General features: G+C 36.7%; 1 protein-coding gene across 1 annotated transcript; it reads right to left on the bottom strand.

Annotated features, from left to right (window-relative positions):
* On the bottom strand, nt 1-26,088 carry slc6a2 (solute carrier family 6 member 2). Its single transcript, XM_031746592.2, has 15 exons — nt 25,952-26,088; nt 25,049-25,526; nt 23,857-23,988; nt 21,533-21,761; nt 14,821-14,959; nt 14,513-14,647; nt 13,787-13,890; nt 12,296-12,420; nt 11,985-12,097; nt 8,663-8,791; nt 7,906-8,005; nt 5,248-5,348; nt 3,389-3,556; nt 2,129-2,200; nt 1-1,843 (listed from the first exon to the last, which is right to left on the bottom strand). The coding sequence occupies exons 2-15, from the start codon at nt 25,344-25,346 to the stop codon at nt 1,820-1,822; spliced, it is 1,869 nt and encodes a 622-aa protein (XP_031602452.1). The 5' UTR covers nt 25,347-25,526; nt 25,952-26,088; the 3' UTR covers nt 1-1,819.
* Nucleotides 26,089-26,803: the final 715 nt, after the last annotated feature.

Raw genomic sequence — 26,803 nt, forward strand, 5'->3', positions numbered from 1 at the left:
TTAAACTGTATAGAAGAAATTCTTTATTATCATTGTGTTGATACTTCAGAATTCTTCATAGACATTTGTCACTCACGATCAATAGGACATTGGTGTTGTACATAGCATTACTCTAAACGTAGTCCAGTAAAGCCAGGGTGTTTTTTTTTTCACATTCATATGTGACAAAGTAGCCCAAGGTTACATGGAATATAATTTTTTTTCTTAGCTATACATCAAACACTATATTATGACTATGGACAGTTACGTTTAAAATACTTTACATTCACGGTTTGCTATAAACAAGTTGATAAATACAATATTAGATATAACAAAAGAATATATTCATATATTTCTATATCTTCTTATATATTCCACATATATTTGTTTTTTTCTTTGTGGCTTTATTCCTTAATAAGGGTTTTTCTGTTATGATTCAAGGTTAGACTCCTTCAACTTCATTCCAATAAAAAAAACTAAACAAAACAAAAACAGGAGAAGATAAACCATATCACTAATATAAATTGTTGGCACTTCTATGATGATGAAAAACAGGAACGCTACAAGTCGTGTTTCAAATGAAAATATAAGTGTTATAGTCAAGTAACATAATCATTAATATACAGCACAAGAAAGCGAGGCATTTGATAGTTGTATTCTGTGTAATGTGCGCTAACAGCATATGGCATGGTTTGCAACATAATCCCAATACACAACTCACACACACACCCTCACACACACACACACACACATGCTCTCACTGTCCTTTCTCTCATTGTCTCCTTGAAGGAAAAGCCACAGAGATTCTTTAGAAGCACTAAACAGACAAAAAATGGAAGATAAAAGTCACACAACACAAATACAAAGCTGTTTGTAACAGTTACGCCATTTGTTTTGGTGAATTTTTTCCCCTGCACCTTAAGTGAGCAGCCAGAGACTAACCAGGTTATAAATTAGTCATTCTTTGAGGCTAAGATTTAATTATAAGTTTTTCTTATGCTTCTCAAAGCGTAAGAGCTGAACGAAGCCTGCCACTGTTCTTTGAAGCTTTGGAGTAATACATGCATTATTCCCTTTACTATAACACAGTGTGACACAAAAGGATTGTTTCTTCTTGGTTTTTCATTTGATAAGGAGCTTGACCTTGATGCACTGTTGACTCCCAGCTCTTTGAAATTTGTGTAAAAGGACTAGGAGATTGCCATCCACAAAGTGGTTGGAGTTTAGTGGGTTCCTGAGTCGACACAGTGTATTTTATTTCTTTGTCTGTGAACTGTAAGAAACATAGAGTGTCTTGCTTGATAAGGCACTGACATAGATAAGTCACTGTGCACACAGAATGGTAAGAATAGAGACTTTCTTCCAATAACAACGCAATAATAAAGAATCTTTAAAACAAGTTTAAAAGTTATAACATTTTTAGTCCCCTGTTTAGTAGTATACAGGGAAATGGGATTGCTTCTGTTTTAATTTTTATACCTTCCAAGAGATAACGCAAAGTGTACAAAATGAAAACTAAGGTTATAATTAATTAATTAAAATGGTGTATAAAAATCATGAGCAAATCACTGTAAATTTTTCCCACAGTGTGATCCTCCCTTGGTAGTGGAAGCTGTAGAATGATTTCCAAATGTTAGCAGGCATACTCTTGAATCAAAATGCTTGAAGCCACTGTTGACAACAAAAGGCCTTGGGTGGTAAATGCAGAGAGAAGAGGCAGGCTGCTGAGAGAGGTTGGAGCCTACTGTTCTTCTTGTCTGTCTGACCACAGGTGGCACACAGGAACTTCAGACACCAGATGTGAGGATGGATGATAGTATTCTGGGTACTGTATTTGTGATCAGATGGCCAACCAGTGCCTGAGCTGTAACACAACAGATATACTCATCCATACTTTATTGCTTACTCACAAGGGTCTGTTTTATCAACATGCTCAAAGTACCTTATTATATTTCCATATTGTTCTCTGTTCAGTAAAATTACATTACATTACATTTCTAAGTCCATCATACATTTTGTGTGCCTCTCATGCACACTTTGAGACATAGGCAATGGTCAATACTTAATAGGCACACCTGTGTTCAAATGCAAATGAATTACAGCAGTTTAGCCAGTTCATATTTAAACAAAAAGAAAATGTGAGCCTTACTCTGAACTGCCGTACTTTTCCTTCAGCAACCATGTGATGTTCATGTTCTGGAGTGATGCAGTAAGCTATTCTCTGCAAAACAAGTAATTATGACAAATCAGTTCTAATAGAAGTATGTCATCTATTAAATATATATATATATAATAAAATTATATTAAAAGTATATTAAAAATTGTCCCTTTTTAATCTTTTGATTTCTTTATTATTTTTCATTTCTGCATATCCTTATGATGGTCAAATAGCCCAATTAATATTTGAGCTCCACAAGGGAATGCATTCTCTTCTAGCATGAGAAATTAAGAAGTGTTTGAATGACTTCTTCTAAAGAACTTGCAAAATAATTTATCATGAGGAAACTTCAGCCAAAAAAACGAATAGGCATCATAACAGTTTTCAGCACATGCCCTGAGAAACCTGAGAATAATATTTATCACTAAGGATCAATGGGAAACGCCAGAAGGATGAAGGAATTGTTACAATAGAGTGGAGTTAACAGCAGTTAACTGCTAAGTGTTGAATATAGGTCTCAAGAGCTTAACAAAAGCAAAGTTCACACAGCATTAGTGTACACCAATGCACTGAATCTGGCTACTGTTATGTAAGGTTCATTTTCACTGTGTTTGATGCTCTATTTTATGTCTACTATATACATATTAACAGAGTATAAAATAATTTTCTTTTTCACTTTAACCAACTACTTATTTATACTTCTAGTTGCTCTTTGCACTAAAGAAAAAAATAATTATTCTGAGCGATGATCCTTCAAATCAAAAACAGGTTAATCTGAAGCACAATATGATGTTTGCTCTGTGTGCGAGATTGAGGCCTATGGTGAAATATTAGACTATCAAATGAACAGAAAGAATGTTTTTTTCCAGTGACAGATATAAAAATAGCTACCCAGGAGAAAATATCCATCAAAGTATATAGAGGAATTAGATTTTTGTTTTAAAATTTCTCTAACAAAGTGCTTCCCGCAGTGAAAACGTCTCTTAGATTTGCTTGTTTTCAATGATCAGCCTGCTGAAAATTTGAGTCAATATATCACTATTCAGATATGTCTTGATGCATGCTTAATCATCCAGGTAAGGAAATTCAAGAAAGTTGAAAATGTTTATTTGCAAATTGTGTTTTCAGTGGGAGAAACATTTTGTAACACATCCAAGTGACTGAAGAAGCTTGAAGAAATCACTTGTATGAGCGCCGAAATTAATACAGTTACTTTTAAACCTTGTGTGCTGAACATATCTTGATACAAACCTCTCGGAATGTTCCTGGTAGACTGAAGAACTTATAGATGGCGTAAAAAGGAACCATCAGCATGGAGGACATGGCCACACCCCAGCCAATTTGGTTGGCCCATTCAGGGAAGACGTAGTTGTCATACCTCAGGGGTGGTCGTTTCACAGCACTGGCTATTACCACAAACTGTCGAAAATGTGAAAGTGGTCAAAATAACAGAATCAATAAAGAATGAAAGCAATGATATTGATAATGGAATTGGAATCACTAAATCATTATCAATTCCCGTCCCTAACCATCAAAACACATTTACGAAACCACATACCGCAAAATGTGATTGAAAAATATGTTTAAAAAATTATATTTATGAAACTAATTTAATCAAAGTTAATCCTGTTTAATAAATAGTTTAACTGTTTGTGTTGCAATAAACTGTTCTACTGGTCTATAAACTCTATCTCTTGTTTAATAACATGGGAAACATATGATCAATCCCAAATTCTTTCAGCATTCAGTAGGCAGTATTTTCCTAAGTCTTGTGAATGAGTGCATTCAGATTCTTTAATGAAGTTGGCTGTAAAAACAACAATGCTTCTAATGGCCACAAGAGTTTGTCATCTTGAAACCTTTGCCTGTAAATCCATGTTAGAGTCCAGAATAAATTATTGTTTCACATAGAGAAACACATGGACACTTAAGTGTATTCACTGACGCAAAAAGTAAAGACTGAATTCACTGCCATATCTCTGCCAAATGACTTATCTCCTACCTTACTAACAAATTAAACTTTTTAGTTTTCAGGAAGGATATATATTCTGTTGGTGTACAAAAGCATGTAAATTCTCTGTATACAAAAATATCTCTTAAACAATGATAACTTGTTATTTTCATTACAATATGTAATTTTACTCATTTCTGCAAACCACCCGTCATGGTCCTGTGTCTTATGACTCAGTGTTTTAGTTTTGATTAATATAATATTATATTTTGGTTTAATTCTGGTTATGTCTTCTGTAGATTTTCTAGTTCTTAGGTTTTGGTTCCTGTGCTCGATCTGTTCAGTGTCTAGTCTGTCTCTGTGCCTGTCCTAGTCCCAAGTCTCCTGTCTACCCCTCGCCGTCCTTATGTTCCCTCTGTACCGTGTCAGTATTGTCATAGTGTGAAGCTCGTGTCTCTGAGTCTGTGTCCGTGCGTTCTGTCTCATTTCCTGTTTTACTTTGATAGTCTCCACCACCCTTGTCCAGGGAAGGGTGTAGAGAGCCATATATATTAAAGGAAGCACATGGCTGTCTACACCAACTTTTGCGTTACAGTGAATCCAGCAATGTGCTTCCTCTAATGCACATGGAATAGCACACTACTAAATCCACCAGCCAATGAGGAACTCGCCAGGAGGCACACTAAGGTTCAAACAATCCTCCTTTATCCCACCCTCCTTCTGGGTACAAGCCAAAGTCTTCTGTGCTTATGTTTATATGTGCTCTCTCTGCCATAGTAAAAAAATTTTTTTCAAGTTCTCCAGTCTTTCTTTTTTTTTATCATTATCTTATGTTACATCTTGCATGAGCTAACCAGTACTGTATCACTGAGAAGGAAACTTAATTCTGGAATGAACTGGACCTGCTGGATTATCGTAGGGTCTTTACCTAGTAAAATAAAGCACCTTGAGGCAGCTAAGAATGCAGAATGCAAGATATTCAAATAAATTAAATAAATAAATACATGAAGTAAATAATAATTCCAAGAAATCCAGTGGCTGATTCTTGAAACATTTTAGTTATATCTGGCCTTGCTGAGTTTGTGTTTTGGTCTGGGCTCAGATACTATGCCTGTCCCAGAGTATCGGAATAAAATTTTTTTGTTGTTGCCGCTCTCACCAACAGAAAAGCAGGGCTGACATATTTCCAGCACAGCCTCCAGTAGAGTCCTGGCTTGAAGCCCATCATTCGCTCAATATCTTCACTGAAGCGATCCACACCTGGGGCAGGCATAAAAAGTTAAACAGCAAAGGTTACTAATCAGTGTAGGCTTCAGCCAGCTCTTTGTGCCAAGCATGCAGTCTCACTGGACACAAGGAAAAAATGCAACATGGTCTACACCCTCATAGTCCACTGTTATTTTTCATGAGTTACCTGAGATAATCTAAACCTGACATAACCCATCAAGCATCTTATTCACATCATTACTTCAAAGAAATTACCATGTTGTTATCAACATTTTTCTGCCTCCCTAGGGGATTTTTGTTTGTTTGTATAAAACCCTTGATTTCTCTTATTTTAATCTATCTATATCTATGCAGTTTTGTTATTAGTTATTCAGTCTTGGACTTGTTTAATTCACTCTTCTCTCTCCCTCTCCGCCTCTGTGTAGCTCTCTAAATCAGCGGTCCCTAACCCCCAGGCCACCCCGTGAGTCGTTTGGTACCGGGCCGCGAGAGTTGAGGCTCAGGTGTGAAATATATGGTTTTCAGGGTTTTTATCGGTTTTTATCGTTATTTTTTTAATCATTTTTATCATTTACTTGGTTTCCCTGGGTCTTTTAACATGTGTTATGAACAAATATTCTTTTTTTTTTGGTACCGGTAATGGTTTTATTTTGGTTTACTTATCTGTGACACCTTAAAGGCTGGTCCGTGAAAATATTGTTGGACATAAACTGATGCGTGGCACAAAAAAGGTTGGGAACCACTGCTCTAAATGACACTTTTAAGTCAAGTCCTGATCAAAAGTTTAAGACCACTTGAAAAAATCATATTTTGCATGGTTGGATCTTAACAAAGTTTCAAGTTGAGCTTCAACATGCAACAAGAAGAAATGGGAGTGTGACAAAACATATTTTTGAGCATGCAATTTATTGAAAACAACACTTAAACTGAAACAGGCTGTTTTATAGCTGATCAAAAGTTTAGGACTGCACCTCCAAAAAAAACCATAAGCCCACCCTAAAACAAAAAATGAACCCAGTAATGAGTAGTTCCACCATTATTGTTGATCACTTCGTTGCAGCATGCTTGATGCAAGCATTTCCATGAGGTGAGTGGGAACATTTCTCCAAGATGGCACGAAGGGCATCTACTGTCTGGAACTATTGTCCATTTTTGTAAACTTCCCTTGCCATCCATCCCCAAAGGTTCTCAGCTGGATTTAGATCAGAGGAACACGCAGGATGGTCCAGAAGAGTAATATTATTCTCCTGGAATAACATCACTCTGTGTCCTGGGGGCATTGTGTATTTTAGCCTTGTCCTGTTGAAAAACCCAGTCGTTAACACACAGACGAGGGCCCTGAGTCATGAGAGATGCTCTCTGCAACATCTGGACATAGCCAGTGGCAGTTTGAGGCCCCTGCACCTCCTAAAGCTCCATTGTTCCACTGAAGGAAAAAGCACCCTAGACCATTATGGCACCCCCTCCACTGTGGCACGTAGAAAACATCTCAGGTGGGATCTGCTTGTCATGCCAGCAACGTTGGAAACCATCAGGACCATCAAGGTTAATTTTTTTCTCATCAGAGAATAAAACTTTCTTCCGCCTTTCAATGTCCCATGTTTGGTGCTCTCTTGCAAAGTCCAAATGGTCAGTTCTGTGGTTTTCAAGTAGGTGAGGCCTTTTGTTTTTGAAGCCCTTCAGTCTTAGATGCCATCTCATGATGACTGTTTTTGTTCCACAACCCTCAGGATCATTTAAACGACTGTCTTACTGCGTCCCACCTCATCAGCGATGGCACACTGCGAGAGACCCTGCTTATGCAGTTCAACAACCCGACCACGTTCATAAAGGGAAAAGTTTTTTGCCTTTGCCATCAGAACGTATTGACAGTGTGACTACCTGACAGAAAATGACAACGAATCCACATTTTTGCACAGATTTGGCCTTTTAAAGGCATGTGGTCCTAAACTTTAGCAGTAAAACAGCCTGTTTCAGTTTAAGCGTTGTTTTCAATAAATTGCAGGTTCAAAAAATGTTTTGTCTCACTCCCATTTCTTCTTGTTGCATGTTGAAGCTCTACTTGGAACCTTATTAAGACCCAACATGCAAAATATGATTTTTTCAAGTGGTCTTAAACTTTTGATCAGACTGTATGTCATCTTGTTCATCCCTGTGCTGCAATAGTGCAAAATACAAAAAATGCAAACGGGATATGTGTTCCACTAAAGCAAAACTAATCACTAAACTTAATTTTCTGCTTGTAGTTCTTCTCTTGCTCAACCTATGACAGACTGTCTGCTTTTTTCACTATTCAAATTTCTGTCTTTGATTATTCTTATCCATCCATTCTCTTCTGCTAATCCAATTCAGGTTTAAGGGAGAGAGAACCACTGAGTTTTGAATTGATTTGCAGAGATCATTTCCTCAAAGGAGACAAGTGGACCAATTCTATACCATCCTAAAAGGATTTTATGGGATAAATGTTCATCCTCCTACTTTAATTTATCACCTATCTGTATAATATAGATAAATATACAGATATACAGATAAATAACCTAACAGAATAGCAAATATTAAAGGATGCAATGGGCAGTGGTGAATATCTTACCATAAAACCACGACACTCCAATGGCCTCGATCAACACACCAAAGAGTATTGAAGTCCCTGCTGCATACTCATCTAACAAAGTCACGACATAGATTCCACCCTATAAAGTGGGAAAGAACCATAATTTAGAGTGTATGCCATATATAACTGTTTTACTTTGAAGATAATGTATCTGGTGAAATCAGCCAACAAGTGTCCCTGCACCTAAATGAACTAATAAACGGCATATGCTAATTTTGCACTAAAAGAGTATTTAAAGTTGAGTTTGTGGAGTTAGCATCTCAAAGGATGATATTCCATGCACATTTGACCTTAATAAATCTTTGATTTGTCTCTTGAGTGGTTCAGTCTGTTTCCTTTCTCATGGATAAGCCAAAAGAAAGGCATCATTCACTTTACTGATCTGATAAAGGGAATAAACCATGTGATTCACTAACATAATTTCATCCTGTCTCCAAAGTTTATATTTCCACAGTTAGCATGAATTTTACCTTGCTGGTGATACCAAGTGAATGAAAACCTAATATTGGCTTTAATTAAATTATGATTTGTTATCAGAGCACATTTGATCTTATTCTTTGAGTTTGTTTCGTGATGGCATAAAGTCATGAGACTTGAGTCACTTGCATTTTAAATGTCAGCTGTGTTTTACACAGCAAACGTTGAACATTACAAAAGTAAAATATTTAAAACAATATTTACTATTTAGATATTCACGAATAAGTAAATAAGCAGATAAACAACCAATGATACTGACGTTGGTAATGCAGAGCAGAGCAACCAGGAAGGTTCCAAAAGCTGTAGCGAAGGTGAAAAGCTTTCGGTTTCTTTTGAGAATCTTAAAGTCGTCTGACAGGCCTGTGAGAACTGCCTCCATGCCACCCATCTGGGAGGGGACACACACACACAAAGAGACACAAGACACTCAGAGCTGAATCTGAACTGTAAGTGAACTCCAATGGAAATCGTACAGTCACAGATTTGCAGTTTTAGTCAATACTGTTATGACAGTGTTTTAGCTCAAATAGGTACTTTAGCAGAAAAACCTTAGTGAAATGTGTGCATACCACATAAAAGCATGGCGATGCATATGATATATTATAGAATAATTGGAAATGCTCAATCTGTACAATATTTTGATGCGCAATTGTGAAATAGCCATCCTGCTAGTGAAACTGATCACAGCCACAGAAACAGCAATTTGAAACAACATTAATGCAGATGTGGAAGCAGAGCAACTACGGATGAAAGTTTCGGCCTGTCTCAGCAACGCAAGCCCCCAGCATCCAACATCAGCATGGAGGAGAGGAAGGCACTCACATCATTTAGTAATGACAACAACATTATCATCCTTCCAGCAGACAAGGGTAGGTGCACGGTTTTGCTAAACCAGAAAGACTATCATGAGAAAATTTTGTCACTGCTCAGTGATAAAAATACTTATGAGCCCCTGAAATGAGACCCAGGAAGTGGTTACAGGAAGAGGGTGATAGACTGTCTGAAGCAGTCAGAACAAGACAATGTTATTGACCAGACCTCATACCACAGGCTATACCTAGGAGAAGCTACACCAAGTCTGTATGGTTTACCGAAGATTGATAAACAGGGTGCACCTTTAAGACCAATTGTCTGTATGATCAACTCAGTCACCTATAACATCTCAAAGTTTCTGGCTTCGATCCTCAACGCGTTGGTAGGCAGCTCTGAACACCACATCCAGAACACGTTGGATTTTGTTGAGAAGGTGAGTGAAGTCATTATGGAGGCAGATGAAACCATGGTCTCGTATGATGTTACATCTCTCTTCACTCTCATCGCACTCACAGAAGCGTTGGAGGTAGTTTGTAAGAGAGTACAGGATGACCCCAACCTCAGCAACAGGACCACTCTCAGCATCGACCAAGTGTGTTTGCTTTTGGAACTGTGCCTTAATTCCACCTACTTCACATACAAGGGTCAGTTCTACAGGCAGAAACATGGGTGTGCCTTGGGTTCCCCAGTTTCATCCATCATGGCCAATTGGTACATGTAAGAAGTGGAAAAGAGGGCTTTGCTATCCTACCCTGGAACACCACCAAGCCATTGGTTCAGATATGTGGATGACACCTGGGTGAAAATCAAATCTCAGGACGTACTACATTTCACGGATCACATTAACTCGGTGGACCAACACATCAAATTCACTAGGGAGGATATGAAAAGTGGCAGGTTAGCCTTCTTAGACTTTGAGATTTCCATCAGTAATGGGGGACATCTAAAAGCTGATGTGTACCGTAAACCTACACATATGGATCAGTATTTAAGGTTTGACTCCCATCATCCACTGGAGCATAAACTGGGTGTCATTGGGACGCTACAATACAGAGCGAACACCATCCCCACAGACACAGTGGCCAGGGAAGCAGAAGAACATCATATCAAGAAGACCCTGAGTAAATGTGGTTATCCCAGCTGGGCATTTGTCGAAGCTGGGAAGTGTACGCTGTTAAGTGCCAGGGGGATTGCCAGGGTTTATACATCGGGGAAACCAAACAACCTCTGGCGAAGCGGATGGCACAACATAGAAGAGCCACCTCGTCAGGCCAGGACTCCGCAGTTTATTTACACCTTCAGGCCAGTGGACAGTTTTTCAATGATGAGGATGTACACATCTTAGACAGGGAGGAACGCTGGTTTGAGCGCGGAGTCAAGGAGGCCATTTACATGAAATGGGAAAGAGAGAAGAAATCGAGGAGGGGGCCTAAGGGCACATCTTTCGCCATCTTACAATGCTGTGATTGCAGCCATTCCCCAACTCTCTGTGAATGGTACTGATGGCCATTGATCAGTGGTCTTTGATCAATGAGCTTTGATCAGTGGTGGTTGATCAATGGTCATGAGAATTTGCATATTAATGATCAAGGAACTGACCTCCCAGCCCATTGTTCCTTCAGTGGCGCTAGTTCCAGTCATTATGCAAATGTACTGTTTATAAGATTGGGGAAACCTGCAGTCAGCTGAGACTGAAGAAGTAACTTGGATGAGCGACAAAACGTTTCTCCCACTGAAAGTGTTACGTCCAGATGAACAGAATCAACTTTTGGGGACTCTGTCCTAAGATTAGCGTGGTATACAGGAATACAGATCATCTTTAAATACGTTAATAACATCCAAAATATAAACTTTAGGTATTTGGTATGACTGACAGTCTTGATGACTTACAATGTAAGAGCTTTACTATGCAAGAATTCATTAGGTCATAGTGTAACAATATTTCTATTAATATTTATGCTTGTAGTAGTTAATTATCTGTGCTTATTTTATTCATTCATTTTATTATTATTATGTTTCTGTTCTTTTACTGGCATGTTGTTCACTAAAAACAAACCATACACAAGGTCTGCAAATTATGACACCCAAAGCTGTACATACACTACGCTAGTTTCCTTTTGATTCAAATGTAACAACATTTAATGTTTTTTATGTTTTGTGGCAATAATGAATCTAATGAAATAAATAAAAATACTGTTATACTGTTTAATATTTTTATTATATATCCTTATCTGATCTACACAATAAGTGATTGGATAGATAAGTTAATAAGTTAAGTAAGTTAATACTTAAGTGCATTTGCTTATAAAAAGGGTAAAATCAAATAATCATTTGTTTATGTATCAGCTTAGTGAATCAGACGAAACCTTACGTACTTTAACTTGTACTAAAGAAACGTGGCCTCTGAATATGGTGTGAGTGGAGCTCTATTGATCCTTAATGTCTCTTTTTGGTGCATTTTCTCAAAGTGCAGATTATTTTCACTATTTTCTCTCTTAAAAAATAATTTCTCGTTCTACATACATATTCACGTATTTCAGCTGTAATGTTCAACTCACAACTGCTATCTTATTTTTGTCTTTGGGCTTTTATATATGTTTACAACATGAAATATTTATTGTACTTGTATAACATGTGAGCAATTATCTACTTATACATAAAATATAAAGATAATTTGAAAAGAGCTGTTCATAAAAAAGAGCTCCACTTTGAGGTGTAAGGATATTAATTTGGTCTAAGGAGCTGCTGTAATAGTTGGTAGTACTTACTGCGCTGTCAATGCCTAAAGTCAGCAACATGATGAAGAACACAATCGCCCAAAATGTTGAGCCTAGAAGTGTTGAGATTGCTTCAGGGTAGATTACAAACACCAGACCTGGACCTGTATATAAAACAAACATTTCAGTATTTCTGTATGTATCTATGTGTATTCAGTATTAAGTACAGACGATTGAATACTGTATCATTTATTCCAAAGTTAAAAATCACATATAAAAAGCACTACAGTAATATAGGTTAGTTAGTAATATCAGTATTACTAATGCTTTTATTGGTCACATGTGAAAATCCAAAAACCTACCCTCTGTTGCCACATCTTTTACCTCCACCCCATGTTTTTTAGCCATATATCCGAGCACAGAGAAGATGGCAAACCCCGAGAAGAAACTGGTAACGCAGTTCACAGTGCTGGTCAAGAGAGCATCCCTAGATTAAGAAAGCACATGCAAAAATAAAAAGTTAAGAAGGAACAGTTTTCTTTTTTTCTGTATACCTTCTATTTTTAAAAGTGCCAGCTATCTGACCTTTTCGATCTTTATAGTACAATTAATTAATTTACATCTATATAGTTAATCAGCATGTGAGCCTGTGCATCTTCATTTAATAAGACAAATTAACACAGTCATTTTAGACACATAGTTTATTAATAGTTATACTGATTACACAAATATTATCAGACAAATAATCTGACTAATGCAAATAGCTCAATTTTTAAATGGAACTGCCCTGTTTTAATATTATATTTCCTATTATTTCAGTAAGAGTTTCCTGATCATTTTAAGCTGTATTCATTTTTCATAGTAACTTCATATTCCATATTTTTATTAAAAATGATTAGGTTAAATTTTAGTCACCAGGACTTTTATCTATTTATTTAATTAACTCTATGTTCGCTACTTAGGTGGTGTTTTCTTTCTTTCTTTTTTGCTTTGTTTCTTTTAGTTGTGAGAGAAGAAATACCTTGTGTAGGATTTTTCTGTCTCTGTTGGTATTCAAACAAAATTCTTTCCAACTTTGCTTGTTCTTCCAGGCTACTGCCTTTCAAATAGTTCAAATCTATTCATTTGCCACTAAAGACTTAATGAAAATTCCACCTGCCAGCAATCAAATCACATTTCTAAATGGGACATGAGAGGAGGAAGGCAAAAGAGGCCTAGTTTGGGGTTTAGCAAACGTGAATAAATGAGAGAGGACAGAAGAGCAGGGACCACAATGCATATACCACATTGTACAGATTTAGCTCGGAGGCCTCTGTGAGGACTCTTTGCATTATTTAATATCCACTTATTTGATAATATAAGCAGTTAATAATAATAATCACTTATTTTAGCTATTTTAGCTAAGTATTTTGTGCAACTGTTTTACAAAAATCAAGAGTTGTCTGCCTGTTACACTAAGCAGAAAACGTTCTCTCTCTCTCTCTAGACCGTAACACCATAGGTCAAACACCTCATTTGCCGCCAGCATTTCCCTGTAATAGGACAACTACAACCTATTTATGTGGGAAAGATTAGTCAAGTCTCCAACCAGATTTCCTATGTTTCCTGAGGAAAAGCAGCATTTAAACAGACCAGTGAACATACAGCCTTTGGCTATTACTTGGCAGCTCTTCCTGGCCTGTACTTTATCTGCTCTGCTAACACCTGGTCATTGGGCTACGTTAGACAGATCAAGATCACCTCTGCAGCATAATCCAATTAACAGCTGAAAAAAAGGGCAGCCTAAAAGTAGCAGGATCTAGTTTGCAATGGGCTTATTTTGAGATTATCAGAAATACAATGCAAACCCTTACCTGTAACAGTTGTTGTCAAATTTGTTGTAACTAGCAAATGCAATGAGCACACCAAATCCTGCACCCAGCGAGTAGAATATCTGTGTTGCAGCATCAATCCACACCTATGCCAAAAGTAACAAGAAAATGAGTCAATTCCTAAAGAGAGGGTTCCCACCTAAAATGCCACACAGCCATAGGCTGGCGTAAATACGCTAACTTTCATTACTTCCCTGAATATCATCTTTGAAAAAACAAATCATTGTCTACCTGTACCTTTTTATTAATCAGCCAGGAACACGAGGCTCTATTTTATAAAACATTTCAGGTACATTATTTATGGATGTTGCGCAAATGTTTTGCAAAACATAAATATCAACACTTACACACATACATGAGCTCAGACAGTGGAAGATTGTGACTCAAGACTGTGTGTATAGAGCACATTCATTCATATACTGTACATTCATTCAGTCTGGGAGGCACTAATGAAATTTAGCATTTAACCCTAAGCATGACATACTCCACCCACTACATAACAGTAACTCAGAAAGGGGGCTGTGTAAATCGACTTAGACACTGACATGATTGTTTTTTTGTTTGTTTTTTTGCAGCAGATTAAGTAATGCACCTGAGAGTTTCATGACCTAACTCCTAACAACAACTCAATAACAACTCAGCATCTGCAAAAAGCACAAAAGTGTAAATCTGCATAGCACTGAAACAGGGAATTTCTCTATCTCTGACCTCTGGGTCGCTGAGTCGATTGAAATCAATGGAGAGGTATTGTTTGATGCCCTTCATAGACCCATCTAAAGTTATGCCTCGGATCAGCAGCACAAAAAGGACCACATAGGGCATTGTAGCTGTAATGTACACCACCTGAGTAGAGAACAAACAGATAAAGGAAAAGGAAATCCTATTTTCCTTTTTCTCAATAAAAACATATCCAATGCAATGAACTGTGGATGTGAACAATCATTGCACTTGGATTGGATACAGTTAGTATGAAATGATTCAGGCTGAGAAAACTGTTTGTTGATCCATGGCTGTACCTTGCCGGAAGACTTGACACCTTTCCACAGGCTGAAGTACAGGATGAAGACTACCACAACCAGGCACAAAACCAACTGCCAGCGAGGCCAGCCCAGGTCCTCGATACCACTACTTTCATGAAGATTCAACACACCCCGTCTGCAAAAGATGATAGATAGCACTATATCATGACACCAAGTGGGCTTTTCTTCCACCTTTTCATGCAGTCTATACTTCCATTCAAACTATTTTTAGTATTTCACAAGCTATTTTTGAAGAATTATACAGCATTGTTGGTAAATAACAAAGCCATAAATCATATATCTATTAAAAATTATACAAAACACGCATGCTATATATCAATATAAACTGTCATGTAACACTCCTTTTAGCATAAGTTGCCACAGATAAGGAATCTCAAATTCATTTATGTATTTATTTACTCATTTATTTTTATTTACTCATTTATTTATTTATTTATTTAACATTGCAGCTATATCTTACCAGACATGCCTTTTGATGAATAAGCCCACTCATTTTATACAACAGTTTTGGTAGTCTTAAAAATAGTAAGTGAACAAATAGGTAAAAACGGAAGACAGCGTGTGAGACAAATGGGTCCCAACATTCTCAACTAGTAGCTGAAGGTTTCCTCAGTTTGTCACTTAACAAAGTTAAGGGATGAAAGTTGTTTGAAATTGAAAGAAAAAAGCATTTCATTTCCAGGCTTTTCAAGTGAATTAACTGCTTTCCTTTGTCACCCAACTGCACACAAATGCTTTGAAACTGTCAATAAAGACCTATGGTATTGTTCCACTTTTATAAGGCTATTCCTCAAGCCAAACGCTACTGTAAGATCGGGGTTCAAAGATTCAAGTGCAGTGTTATGACATAATGAAACAAAGAAAGACAAATGGCATCTCTTCCTTCCCTATCTACAGTAAATATTGTTTTCATCTGCTAGGCCATTCTTTGAATGTTTGCTCTAGAGTAATGGGAAGGAAGTTCACAGCTTCAAATGCTTAGAAAAACCTGTACACATATTGTATGGTGAAAAGTTCATCTTTCAGGTTACTTAATATGTCTTCCAGCACAACAAAAAAATTCACTTTTGTTTCATAACACATTTATAAAACAATACAAAATTAGCAAATTTAAGTTATAGAGGAGTTAACAATGTCCTTATGAGTGCATTTTCTTCTGAATCTTTACAGTGACTTTTCTTGATTTTGGTCAAATTAATTTTGGGCAAAGATTATAAGACTACACACTGGTCATACTGGTCATAAATGGATAAACTCATGAGATACATATCTTTCTTTTATTGTTAACCAAATTGACATCTTTACTTTTAAAAGTTTCAAAGTGCCACATAATGTTGGATTGATTATGAATGTCTCCTAAGAAGCTTCGAAAGAAAGTGACTGAATTTTTTTAAGATCTTTAGGTAAAGAAGTCCAGTCACTTACTTTCTAAGCTCCTTAGACTACCATGACCTGAATGAATGAGAACCAACCCAGACATAATGAATATCTGTTTTTATACAGTTATTCATTACTATTACTAAGAAATATCTACAGTTTGGCTGAAGAATATAGAAAATAGTATGATTTTCTCTTTAGATTAAGACAGCAGATAAATGCAATGCTGGTTTTGCTGTTTTTAGGTGTGGTTGCAACATCTGGAATTTATTTCAAATAATAGTAATAATAATAATAATTTAAAAGCTTTAGATCTACTCAAAAACACTGTGAAAGGAGGCGGTTGTTGGAGTGCATGAAAAATGCTTTCCAAAGCATCAGTTTAAGAGTCTGCATCCATGGGACCCCAAGAGATCAGTCTGTCCCAATGAGCGCTTGTGATAGGCAACAACCCAAAAACAAGCCAGGTCATGATATTATAAATTGTTAGATGTTGGTCCAGAGCTGATAAGTACTGGGAGTTGGTTTGATTTTAATTGGATATCAATATCGTGCAGTAAAACATTTAACAGCACTTTTGTTCCTCTCACATTTGCCCTAAGACTTTCCTCAAGAAAGATAAAATTTAATTGCCATGTGATGTTATGGGCTGATAAGCAGTGGAACTGGATTTGGATCTGATATTCAGGTTGCTTACACAACAGCCCGACACAAGTATCCTCAAGGACATACAAACCGAAGACTGTTCAGAGACAGACATTTGCTTATCTTTTTCAGATAATATATTCAAAGCTATATGGTCTTCGGGGAAGAAGATGCTCGTGTGAAGACATCAGTTTATTTGAGGAGAGGAGCTGAGAGTCTCTGCTCTGGCCTGTAGGCCTTGTCTAAGTGTTATGCTGTAATGCCCCAGAGCCTCCTTGCTCATCTGATAGCATTGATAAAGCACTGCCAGTACATGCGCACTATAACATAAATCCAGGTCCCTTAGGCCGAGTTACTCTAAACACATTTAGTCTAATCGTCACTCACTAAGCCAGTTGTTCTGCTATCCCAACACTCACTGTTACCATTACTCATCTCTGTATATTTGAAGCTAGCACACTACTTTACATTCAGCCTGGTTTTCAAGTTGGTTAAAAAATTACAAAAAGCATATGTAAAACTAAGGACCAAAGTTGAGTGTCAAGTTACGCCTCTGTGTAATTTTAATCTGCTTTATTTAATAAATTACACGTGATTCTATCCTTACACGTGATTCTATCCTTGCTATTTTGGAACAATTATTTCAACAAATGTTAAATTCATGTGTGTGGCAGAAGCAAAAGCAGTTTCTTCAAGTGTCTGTGAAATTAGATATTTTTGTTCAAATGAGAGCTATTTATCAAGTCTAGTTATCCTTGACATGACATCAGATGTGATTGCTTCAGGCTAGATCTGTAGAGAATAGATATTGTGTACGATAATGAAAGGAGTTAGTTAAAAAAATATTTCTAGTTGTAACTTGGTTGATAAGCTCATCATTTATGTTAATAATATACTCTGACAGGAGTAAAACATGGAACATATTTTTTTTACAGAATCTGTCTTTAATCAGGTCTAATGAATCATGTCTAATCATGTCTGATTACACTTGTCATCAGGGAGACTTTAAGATGGAGCCTAGTGTGTGCCCAAAGCCTTTGTACTACGCCTGGGAACAACAAATCTAAGAAAGAAAAAACAAAAGTGGATTAAGAAGAAAACTGGATTGTGTGAAGTAGTGTAGACACACAACACACAATGTATCATTGGATGCTGGCTCTTATTTTGAATCAACTGAAAGAATCCACTAATTTTTCAGCTCTGTTTCATTTTATTACTTTGGTTCACGTTTCACAGTTAGTATTCTATAGCTAGCAAAAAAGTATAGAATCAAATCTAATGTCTCAGATATTTGTTTCAGGAGTTGGTAGAGACCGAAAACAGGGATAAAGAGAGCGACTCGTCAATGTGTTCCTCTTTCTGACAAAGAAATCATTGTTATAAGAGGAATCATACTGTAATATTACTGAAAGCTTAAAAACCAAATTACAGCACAGACCAGATGGAAAAGAGTTTTATATTTCTTACAAGTTTGTTTTTTGTAAACAAAGCCTAGTCATTATGTTATTTTATTAAGAAATTACAGAAATACTAATTTGGAATTGTGTAAGGAGAAAGTGTTTCCCAAAGCTGTTTAGCCATTTCAAAAGTACTTTGAAGCAAACTAGTAGACTAAATATTAAGTGAAAGCCAGTGTTTTTTTTGATATGTATGGCTTTAAGCAATGAGACAGCAAAGATACTATGTTTTATGGTAATTGAAATGATTCACTGATCAGGGAATTTAACGTTCGGGAGGTTTCTTTGATCTGATACTGTAAAAGTTATCATATTAATCACAGAGGAATGCCCAGCAAATCTCTTTTTCCCAGGTCAGATTTTTTGGCAGAGATCATGTTTTTGGCTGTCCTTACGTGACTCCTGCAGCTGACGTCTTCCAAGCCAAACCCTGTTACATGATTTAAAATTTAGTTTGATATCACCCACGGTGTGGGACGGAGAGATTTCGCAGGTCTTTCCTCCCCACTGCTGTCAGACTGCACAACAAAGACTTTAACTGATCAAACACACACATCCACACATGTGCAATAACACTAATGTGCAATAATCTTTTCTGGCATCGTTGTATTTTTACTCAGTTGTATATAGCATTTGTATTCTATTTTTATCTTATTGTATATTTTATTCTATTTTATTCTACTGTATATAGTATTCTATTCTATTCTGTACAGTTGTGTACTCTATTTATTCTTATTTATTCTAATTTTTGCTTCATAACTTTTGCACTGTCCACTTCCTGCTGTGACAAAACAAATTTCCCACGTGTGGGACTAATAAAGGTTATCTTATCTTATCTTATCTTATCTTATCTTATCTTATCTTATCTTACCTATATAAAGCCAGGTCATATTAAGGCATAGTGTATGTTTGCTGTATATGTAATGTAAAAGCTCTTCCTCTCAACTGACTTGATATAAAAGAAGTGGAAAAAGATTAAAAAAAAAGGACATCAGGGACATCATACGAGACGTAATTCAAAATAATACAAATCTATGAGGAAACTGCAATCCATGCAACAGAATTGGCTGTCTCAGCTCTACCTATAAAGAGCCAATCAAAAGCCAAAAGGGGAAATTCTTGTTGATCGACTGATGCAATAGAGGTTCACCACATTTTCAGTTATGTAGTTACAGAAACATAACTCTATTTTTTTAACATAGTAAGAATCTATGCAAGTATACTTTCTTTTCTCCGTTTTTTGCCAAAGTAACATAACATGAATCACATGGTCTTGGTTCAATACTCTCATAATCCAGATATGTTAACTTGTGTCCGCAATCTGATTTGAGCCATTGGCAAGATAGCTGTCAAATGGAAAGGCTTGGTTCTAGAAGAATTCAGTGGAATAAAATTCCATTGAATTTTATTCAAAATTAACAATAGTTAGAAATCATTATTTTAAGCTATAATAAAATTCCATCAAATGTTTGCAGGAAAGGTAACAGTGAGGTGACAAACCTCAAATGAATTATTATTAAACACTTTTTAGGTCTTTGTCAGATATTTTAGTGTTACTCTGAGGGTACAAAGGCTGTATCAATAATTAGGCTTTTTTTTTGGAATTTTAGTTGAAAATAACCAATGAACAAGCTGGTATAGGATCATTAGACGTTACCCTACATCAAAGAATAATCAACTGACAGCTACTTCCTAAAATATTTGTCATATTAGTTTAATTGGTTGACGATATGTGTACACGCTTTCTGTCTTCTGCCTATAATGTACTGCACTGAAATGCTGTATTTGGCACTTAGGTTGGTAAGCCACGTAAAGCACAACCCGTTTTTTGAAAGCATTACATTTTACAGTTTGTTTTACTGTTGAACTTTGATACACACTAAGTTCATGTTACAAACTAAGCTCAAAAGGTGAAGCAAGAGAACTGTTGACTCAGTTGGCCTTCCTCATGCTGTGCTTTGGCATTGCTCCTGTGTTCAAAGCTAGCTGTAAGCAGGAGGATTTATTGTCCCCTGCAGTGCGAGATCTGTCTTAAAGTACCCCATTGTTGTCTGTGAATGAAATTCAATAATATATGAGGAATATATATTCTGAGATGTGGTTTTATGGAGCCTGTCTATGCTTTAAGTAATATTGCATCACTTCTTTGAGGATCTGACGTAATCCAAAAGGTTAGAGTCTGCATGTGAATACTGACCTCTTTGTGTTAAATAAAAAGCGTTTGATACCTAAAAACAAATCAAGTTTATGGGTTCCTGAAGTTTGAAAGATAACTATGGATACTGATTAAATAAACATACATGCTCAGCCGAATGGGAGTGAAAACTCTAGAAAAGCTCATTGGCTGTGTTGCACGGTCAATGTATTCTGTGCGTCATGCTTAGCATGTGTCCCTTGTATTGTCCAAATCATTTCACAGACTTCCTCTGGACTGCACAGTCAGTCTTCACAGAAGCTAGGGAAGAAATGGCTGGCTTTGAAGTATAAACAGATGGAGCGTTTTCATTCACTTCAAAGAGTGCATTTCAACTTTTTATGTTTAAGCCTTTTACAGGGAAAACATTTATAGCTGGACAATTATGAAGTCTTCTACTCGTGTTTCCATAACTGGTAGTTTTCCTCTGTAAGTATTACTTGGGTTATTTTAGCCAGGTGTATATGTTATTCTAATGTTATTGTGAGAACAACTTCAAAACTAGAATGCTTCACTTCAGTATGTCATAGTTAAAATGTAAATCATTATACTGTATTCAGTTTACTGACTCAGGCTAATTGCATCTAATAAAGCAAAAACACAAAAAAACAAATACTTAAGTTTTGAATGAACAAAACATTTAAACACTGTCTTATGAAGACAGTAACTTCATGTTTAAGCAGGCCAAAGCACTGTCATCAATTAAAAAATGTATATTTATATACAATACTGTGATGAAGATCACTACATTTTTCACATTTACTGATTTACTATTTAATTTACTCTATATATTCAATATATATATTTAGCCTTCAGATTTTCATAAGAGTTTTACTAAAAACAGATGTAGATGGATTGTCATACATGCTTCTGGTTTTTAATCTAATGATTTTGTCACTCATCAAAAAAGCTAATTTTGCTTTGAATTAAAAAAGTCTGCCCATTTTCATTTTTGTCAAAATCCAGTACTCTAAATAGTTTATTGTCTGACAAATTAATTTCAGAAATCACTTACTCATAGTATTCTGCTGCTGGTGTATGCTTGTACTTGGCGTATGATGTGCCATTTTCAGGAAGAGATCCATTGAATTCAGTGCAGTTCACACTATTCCAGCTGTTCCCACATCTGAGCCACGGCAGCTCAGTAGTCATGGAGGAGAACAGGTAGTGGAGTGACCAAGCAATGATGACATTGTAGTAGAAGCCAACATACAGGGCTATGAGAATCACAGTGTAGCCCACACCTAAGGAACATCGGGTTATTAATGAGAAAGAAATTATGGCTTACTCTCACAATATGGAATTCATGCAGTTGTCAAGTTCTTTAAAAAAAAAAAAAAAAAACACTCCAATGTGGTATTACAATGTGGTTTTTTTCAAGATAATTTGTAAAAAATAAGTGTATATAGCAGGTAGTATAATAAATAAACAATGGAAAATGAGGTGGAGTTCACCCATTACTCAAGAAAAAGCGATATAATCAACAAACAATGGGTAACACAGGCAAATAAGCACTAGAGGTTGCAGACATACCCCTGGGAACAAGTTTTTGTTTTATCGTTTCGCCATTGCCATGACCTGCACCTATATTTTTTCATAGGGACTGTAGTAAATGGTAAATACACATACCTGAAAATTTACCAGTTTTTTAAAAACAGAAATACTGTCCACACACACAAATATATCCACTATATTTTCATGGATTCTGGGTGGGTTATTTTGCCTACTCTGGAATGTAATGTCCTTACATGAAAAAGAGAAGCCCATAAACCCATCACCCACTCATTCTACGCAGGAAAAAAAACAAATCCGCCTTAGCACAAAAGCCAACAAAAGCAGTGACTGGTGCTGTTTTAACAGTGGAGACAGAGGGACTTCTCTGGCGGTTTTTGAAGATACACGCTGTAATACCTCCTTTATTGTTAAACTTTTTATATGAACTGTTTTTGTACATTTTGTCAAATGAAGTTTAAACAGTTATTGGTTGCATAAGTCATTGTGATTAAATGTGATTAGGTTTCTTCTCAATTGATAAGCTTTATTCTCCTATATATTTCATTATCTAAGTCATCAGGTGCACACTAGTCTACTAATATTTAAAGTCTGCCACGAGCACAAGTGTAAGTCATATGTATGAGTATTGTAAAACAGTTCTAAAGCTTCTGACACCAGAGTTACAACAATATGCGAACATGGAGTAGCTTGTATAAACATTATACGAAGGCAACAATCTACCTCACTGAACAGTAAGATACATAATAACATGTGGCGGAGTTGCAACATGTTGCTACACTGAATTGTTGCTATGAAGATGCAGAAGATGATTTATTGATGCAGGTAATAGTGACGGACTTAGTCTAACAGTTGTTCTTTCACTGTTAGATTGCAAGGGAGAGCATACAAACTTTAGTTCAAGGCCTATAATCTATGAAAATGTGTGGCCAAACAGTGTCCACTGGCTATTCAGACTATTTTGTTATTGTAGCACTCTATTGCACGCTGTAGATCTGTTTTGTTTTTAGGTAATAACTATCTGCATGTTTTCTGCACTCCTGTGGATTTTTTTTAACTGTGTTGTAATACCATTGCTGAATTTTGCTTTTGCTTTGCAAAGAGCTCTTGAAATCAGCATCTGAAGATTTTGGCACATATTGGCAGTCAGTTATCCTCATAAAGATAACAGTAGGGAATCAGTGCCAGTGAAAACATGGAGGGCAAGACTTTGGAAAAAAAAAATACAAGGAGAGAAAAACAATTCACTCTTATTCTGACAAAATATCTAAACATTCTGAGTGGCTACAGTTGGTTTACATAATATGAAAAGCACTTGTCATTTTGGTGGTAATAAATTAAAGGTTTTAAGCTAGCTACAAACTCCAGTGAGGTCACTGTCCTTCTCTGTAAATCTAAAATAGACTGTGTTTATTGGAGATGTTTCGGTGTGTTTCTGTCTAATATGAGTGATTAACTTGTAACCATCTATTTTCCTTAGTGTACTGTTAACACTGGCCTAGTGTGGTTTTGTTTCACTCGTGGAAAGTTGACATTTGCAGAAGGCTGCAGGGTTGGAAGTACAATAGGCGAGGGATTAAAGAACATACAGAGAGATGAAAGAGCCAATGTGACAGACACTAGTTTAAAGTGACACTATTCACCTCTGAGGGCGAAAGGACAAGAACAGATGGACAAAATTAAAGGGCAAGACACCGAACAGAAGCAAAAACAACATGACCAAAGCAGGTATACAGATTAGGAGATCAGTGAAGGGTGAAGTATATAGACATATATGGCTGTGCAGGTAACTGTAGTGTCTCTGTGTTTGGGTGTGTCACAGTTCACCTTTAAAGACGGGGCATATTTTCCAAACCGTAGCTGCTCCTTCTCTGTTATATTGGCCTAAGGCAAGCTCCATGTAGAACAATGGCATCCCGGCAATGAACAGGAAAAGAATATAGGGAATCAAAAAGGCACCTGGAAGGAGAGAAATAATGTCAATTAAATATTTTTCAAAAAAACTAACAAGGGTGCCTGATAGTGAAATGAGTGCCAAACAAAACACAATATCCAAAAAGAAAAGGAGAAAGGAAGTGGTAGGGGGCTCAACATTCTTGGAAAAGCCACAAACCATAACATACTTGTAAAAGCAACACACTATAACATACAAGTGGGATGGCTCATGGCTATTTTCATGCTGTGCCACAGTAGCACACCCACCAAAATGGAAACAACCTTTCACAACTGAATTGTTCTTGACATTGTCCATCACAACTGACACATTATCCACAGTAATGAATACATTTTGCTGAGGGCCTATATGATTGACAGGTCAGCGGTAGAGGTGACCACTTTGAACACAGACCACAACATGTTGATGTGAATGCACATGCAGACAATCATAGGACAGGGCGCACCTTCTAGTGAGCACTCTGTGTCATTAGTGTTGAAAGTAAAACACTACTTTGTTTTAAATTCCTTTGTTTATTTAACCACACACTGTACTTTTTTTTCTCTCTCGCCGCTGTATAGCATCAATGCAGTGTTTGGTAGTTTTGTAAACAATCCATAGTCCATTAAAGTCCAGTTTACATATATTGGCTAAAGCTATTAAGTACATTTGAAAAAAAAAATTTTTATATTGATTATCTTGTCCCCAGAATTTATGAAGAGCCACAAGCCAATTTAAATTTTCGTCACTTTTCATTAATTATCTGACAGTTTCAAATCATGAATTTTATGTCTTGTCATCAGCTAAGTTCATTAAAGGACATTTACTTTATTTGTTTAGGAAATAAACATAAATAATAAAAAAACAGATCTACACACACTTTACTCATCACCATCAATAAAGGAACATCAGTACAGAAGAAAATCTACTAAGGACACCTAGGGTAATTTGTAGTTCATTTTCGCTGTCCATCCGTTCTTTGCCGTTACATTACGACTATTTAGTGACAGAATCAGTCTGGTAATTAAAAAAATAGATAAGTATCTTTATATTCACACTCATTAGAAACAGAGCCCACATACTCACCCCCTCCATTTTTGTAGCACAAGTAAGGAAATCTCCAGACATTAGCCAGGTCCACCGCGAAGCCAATAACCGACAGGAGAAAGTCTATTTTCTTGCCCCAAGTTTCTCGGTTGTCCTCGGAGGAGGATCCGGGTGGACCTACGCGACTTCCATTGGTGGGAATGATCGAGGAATTTGTGTACTGGACGCCGTTCTGATCCTTCACTAGAATCAGTTCTACCTCTTTTTTCTCCACATTGCACTGTTTCATTGGGGCAACCGATGAGAGCTTGTGCTCTGGCATAACCTGGATATTCATCTTCTCTGCAGTGAGTACGAAGCACACGCTGGCGCGGCGCTCTCACGGCCCCCTGCGGGTTCTGGTGGAGTTAATGGTCTGGGTCGGTGCGCTTGAATAAGGACCGCTATCCCGCCGGCAAAAAGCGGATACGCAAGTGTTCTCCGCCGACACTACAGGTGATACTCCGGTGTACATGGGCTGAAAAGGAGGGGGGGAAAACAGAGTTTAGAGAAATTTGGTATTTGTGCGTAAAGTTTCAGTTACGCACAGCGGGAAACTTCTTAGAACTGCGAAGATAAAAAAAAAAAAAAGCGACGTTTTTCGTCCTGTAGGAAACAGACCTACTGAATCTGAGTTACTATTATTAGTAAACCATTAAGGAAAAATGCCTGTGGAATCTGATGTAGTGAGGAACACGAGGTGACAAGTGAAGCATACTTCAGAGTAAAATCCTCTCTACGTCACAGCGCGCACTGAGCGCATTGTGCGCTGAACAATCTACTTAACAATTACCTAAAACATTAATCATAAGGATAATTTTTTTAAAAAAAGGATAAATGGTTGAATGCCATTGTTGCTAACGCAATTTAAAGTCCTGCAAATAAAAGGCTTTTCCTCCATACTTGGTAAAGTTAAGGACACGACTCTGTGACCCGATACTGTTGTTGTCCAGATGCTTCTGAGGGAAGACTGCCCATTCTGAAGGAACTTTAAGGCTCGCCTTCTCCAGCAGAGACGATATAAAATGCGAGCTTTTAAATCGCTTTCCTCTCTCCCTTCCACGTGATATTTCATAATTGAACGCTTTCTCTCCAGTTTGATGTCGACTTGGCATGATTTTTTTTTTTTTTTTTTGGCTTGTCATAGCTCAAGTTTCCATAAATCTGCACGCCTACATCCGACTGTACAGTCGTGGTAAGATTGTTCCACGTGGAACGAAACTTGTACGAACTTATAGGAAGCATTGCTTTTTCTATAAACGAAGTATGTGAGAAAAACAAACACACAAAACGTACACAACCCAAACTTTTTAGAATATGTTGATTTATTTGATGTTTAAGTTTTCCGTGATAAGAATGGGGTAAAACGATAGCGCATGTATGTGCATTTCTACTTGGTGTTTGGATTTAACGTTGTCCAAGAGACTTATGATCACTTTACCTTCATGTTTTTATAGTACGTAAATTTCACATACACCAAAACTTTTTTTTAATGTTTTAATTTGGACTTTATCTGTTTCTTCTCTGCACTAAACAGATTGAATTACAGTTTTCTAAGAAGCCATAAAAGCATTGTGTCCCATGTGTAATTCAATTCTAAAGCAGCTTTTGCCAGGGGCAATGATTTCTATTAGATATGGTTGATCAGTTCATCCCATTAAAGTCAATGAATGTCCTCTTTGCTCTCCAGTGCTTGTTTTAAAAAACCCTAACAGGGCTGGTTTGAGGCGTTTTGTTTGTGAAGATTGAATAACT

The sequence above is a fragment of the Oreochromis aureus genome, linkage group 1, assembly GCF_013358895.1.
Source record: "Oreochromis aureus strain Israel breed Guangdong linkage group 1, ZZ_aureus, whole genome shotgun sequence".
NCBI classification, from domain to species: Eukaryota; Metazoa; Chordata; class Actinopteri; order Cichliformes; family Cichlidae; genus Oreochromis; species Oreochromis aureus.

Bases quoted from the DNA above. Each gene is read 5' to 3' on its own strand.
- slc6a2 (XM_031746592.2), bottom strand. From the start codon at position 25,346: ATGAATATCCAGGTTATGCCAGAGCACAAGCTCTCATCGGTTGCCCCA. The intron at 23,989-25,048 runs GTGAGTATGTGG...CTCTCCTTCCAG, and splicing joins GTGCTACAAAAATGGAGGGG to GTGCCTTTTTGATTCCCTAT. The intron at 2,201-3,388 runs GTTTGTATCAAG...CTTGTTTTGCAG, and splicing joins TACCAGGAACATTCCGAGAG to AGAATAGCTTACTGCATCAC.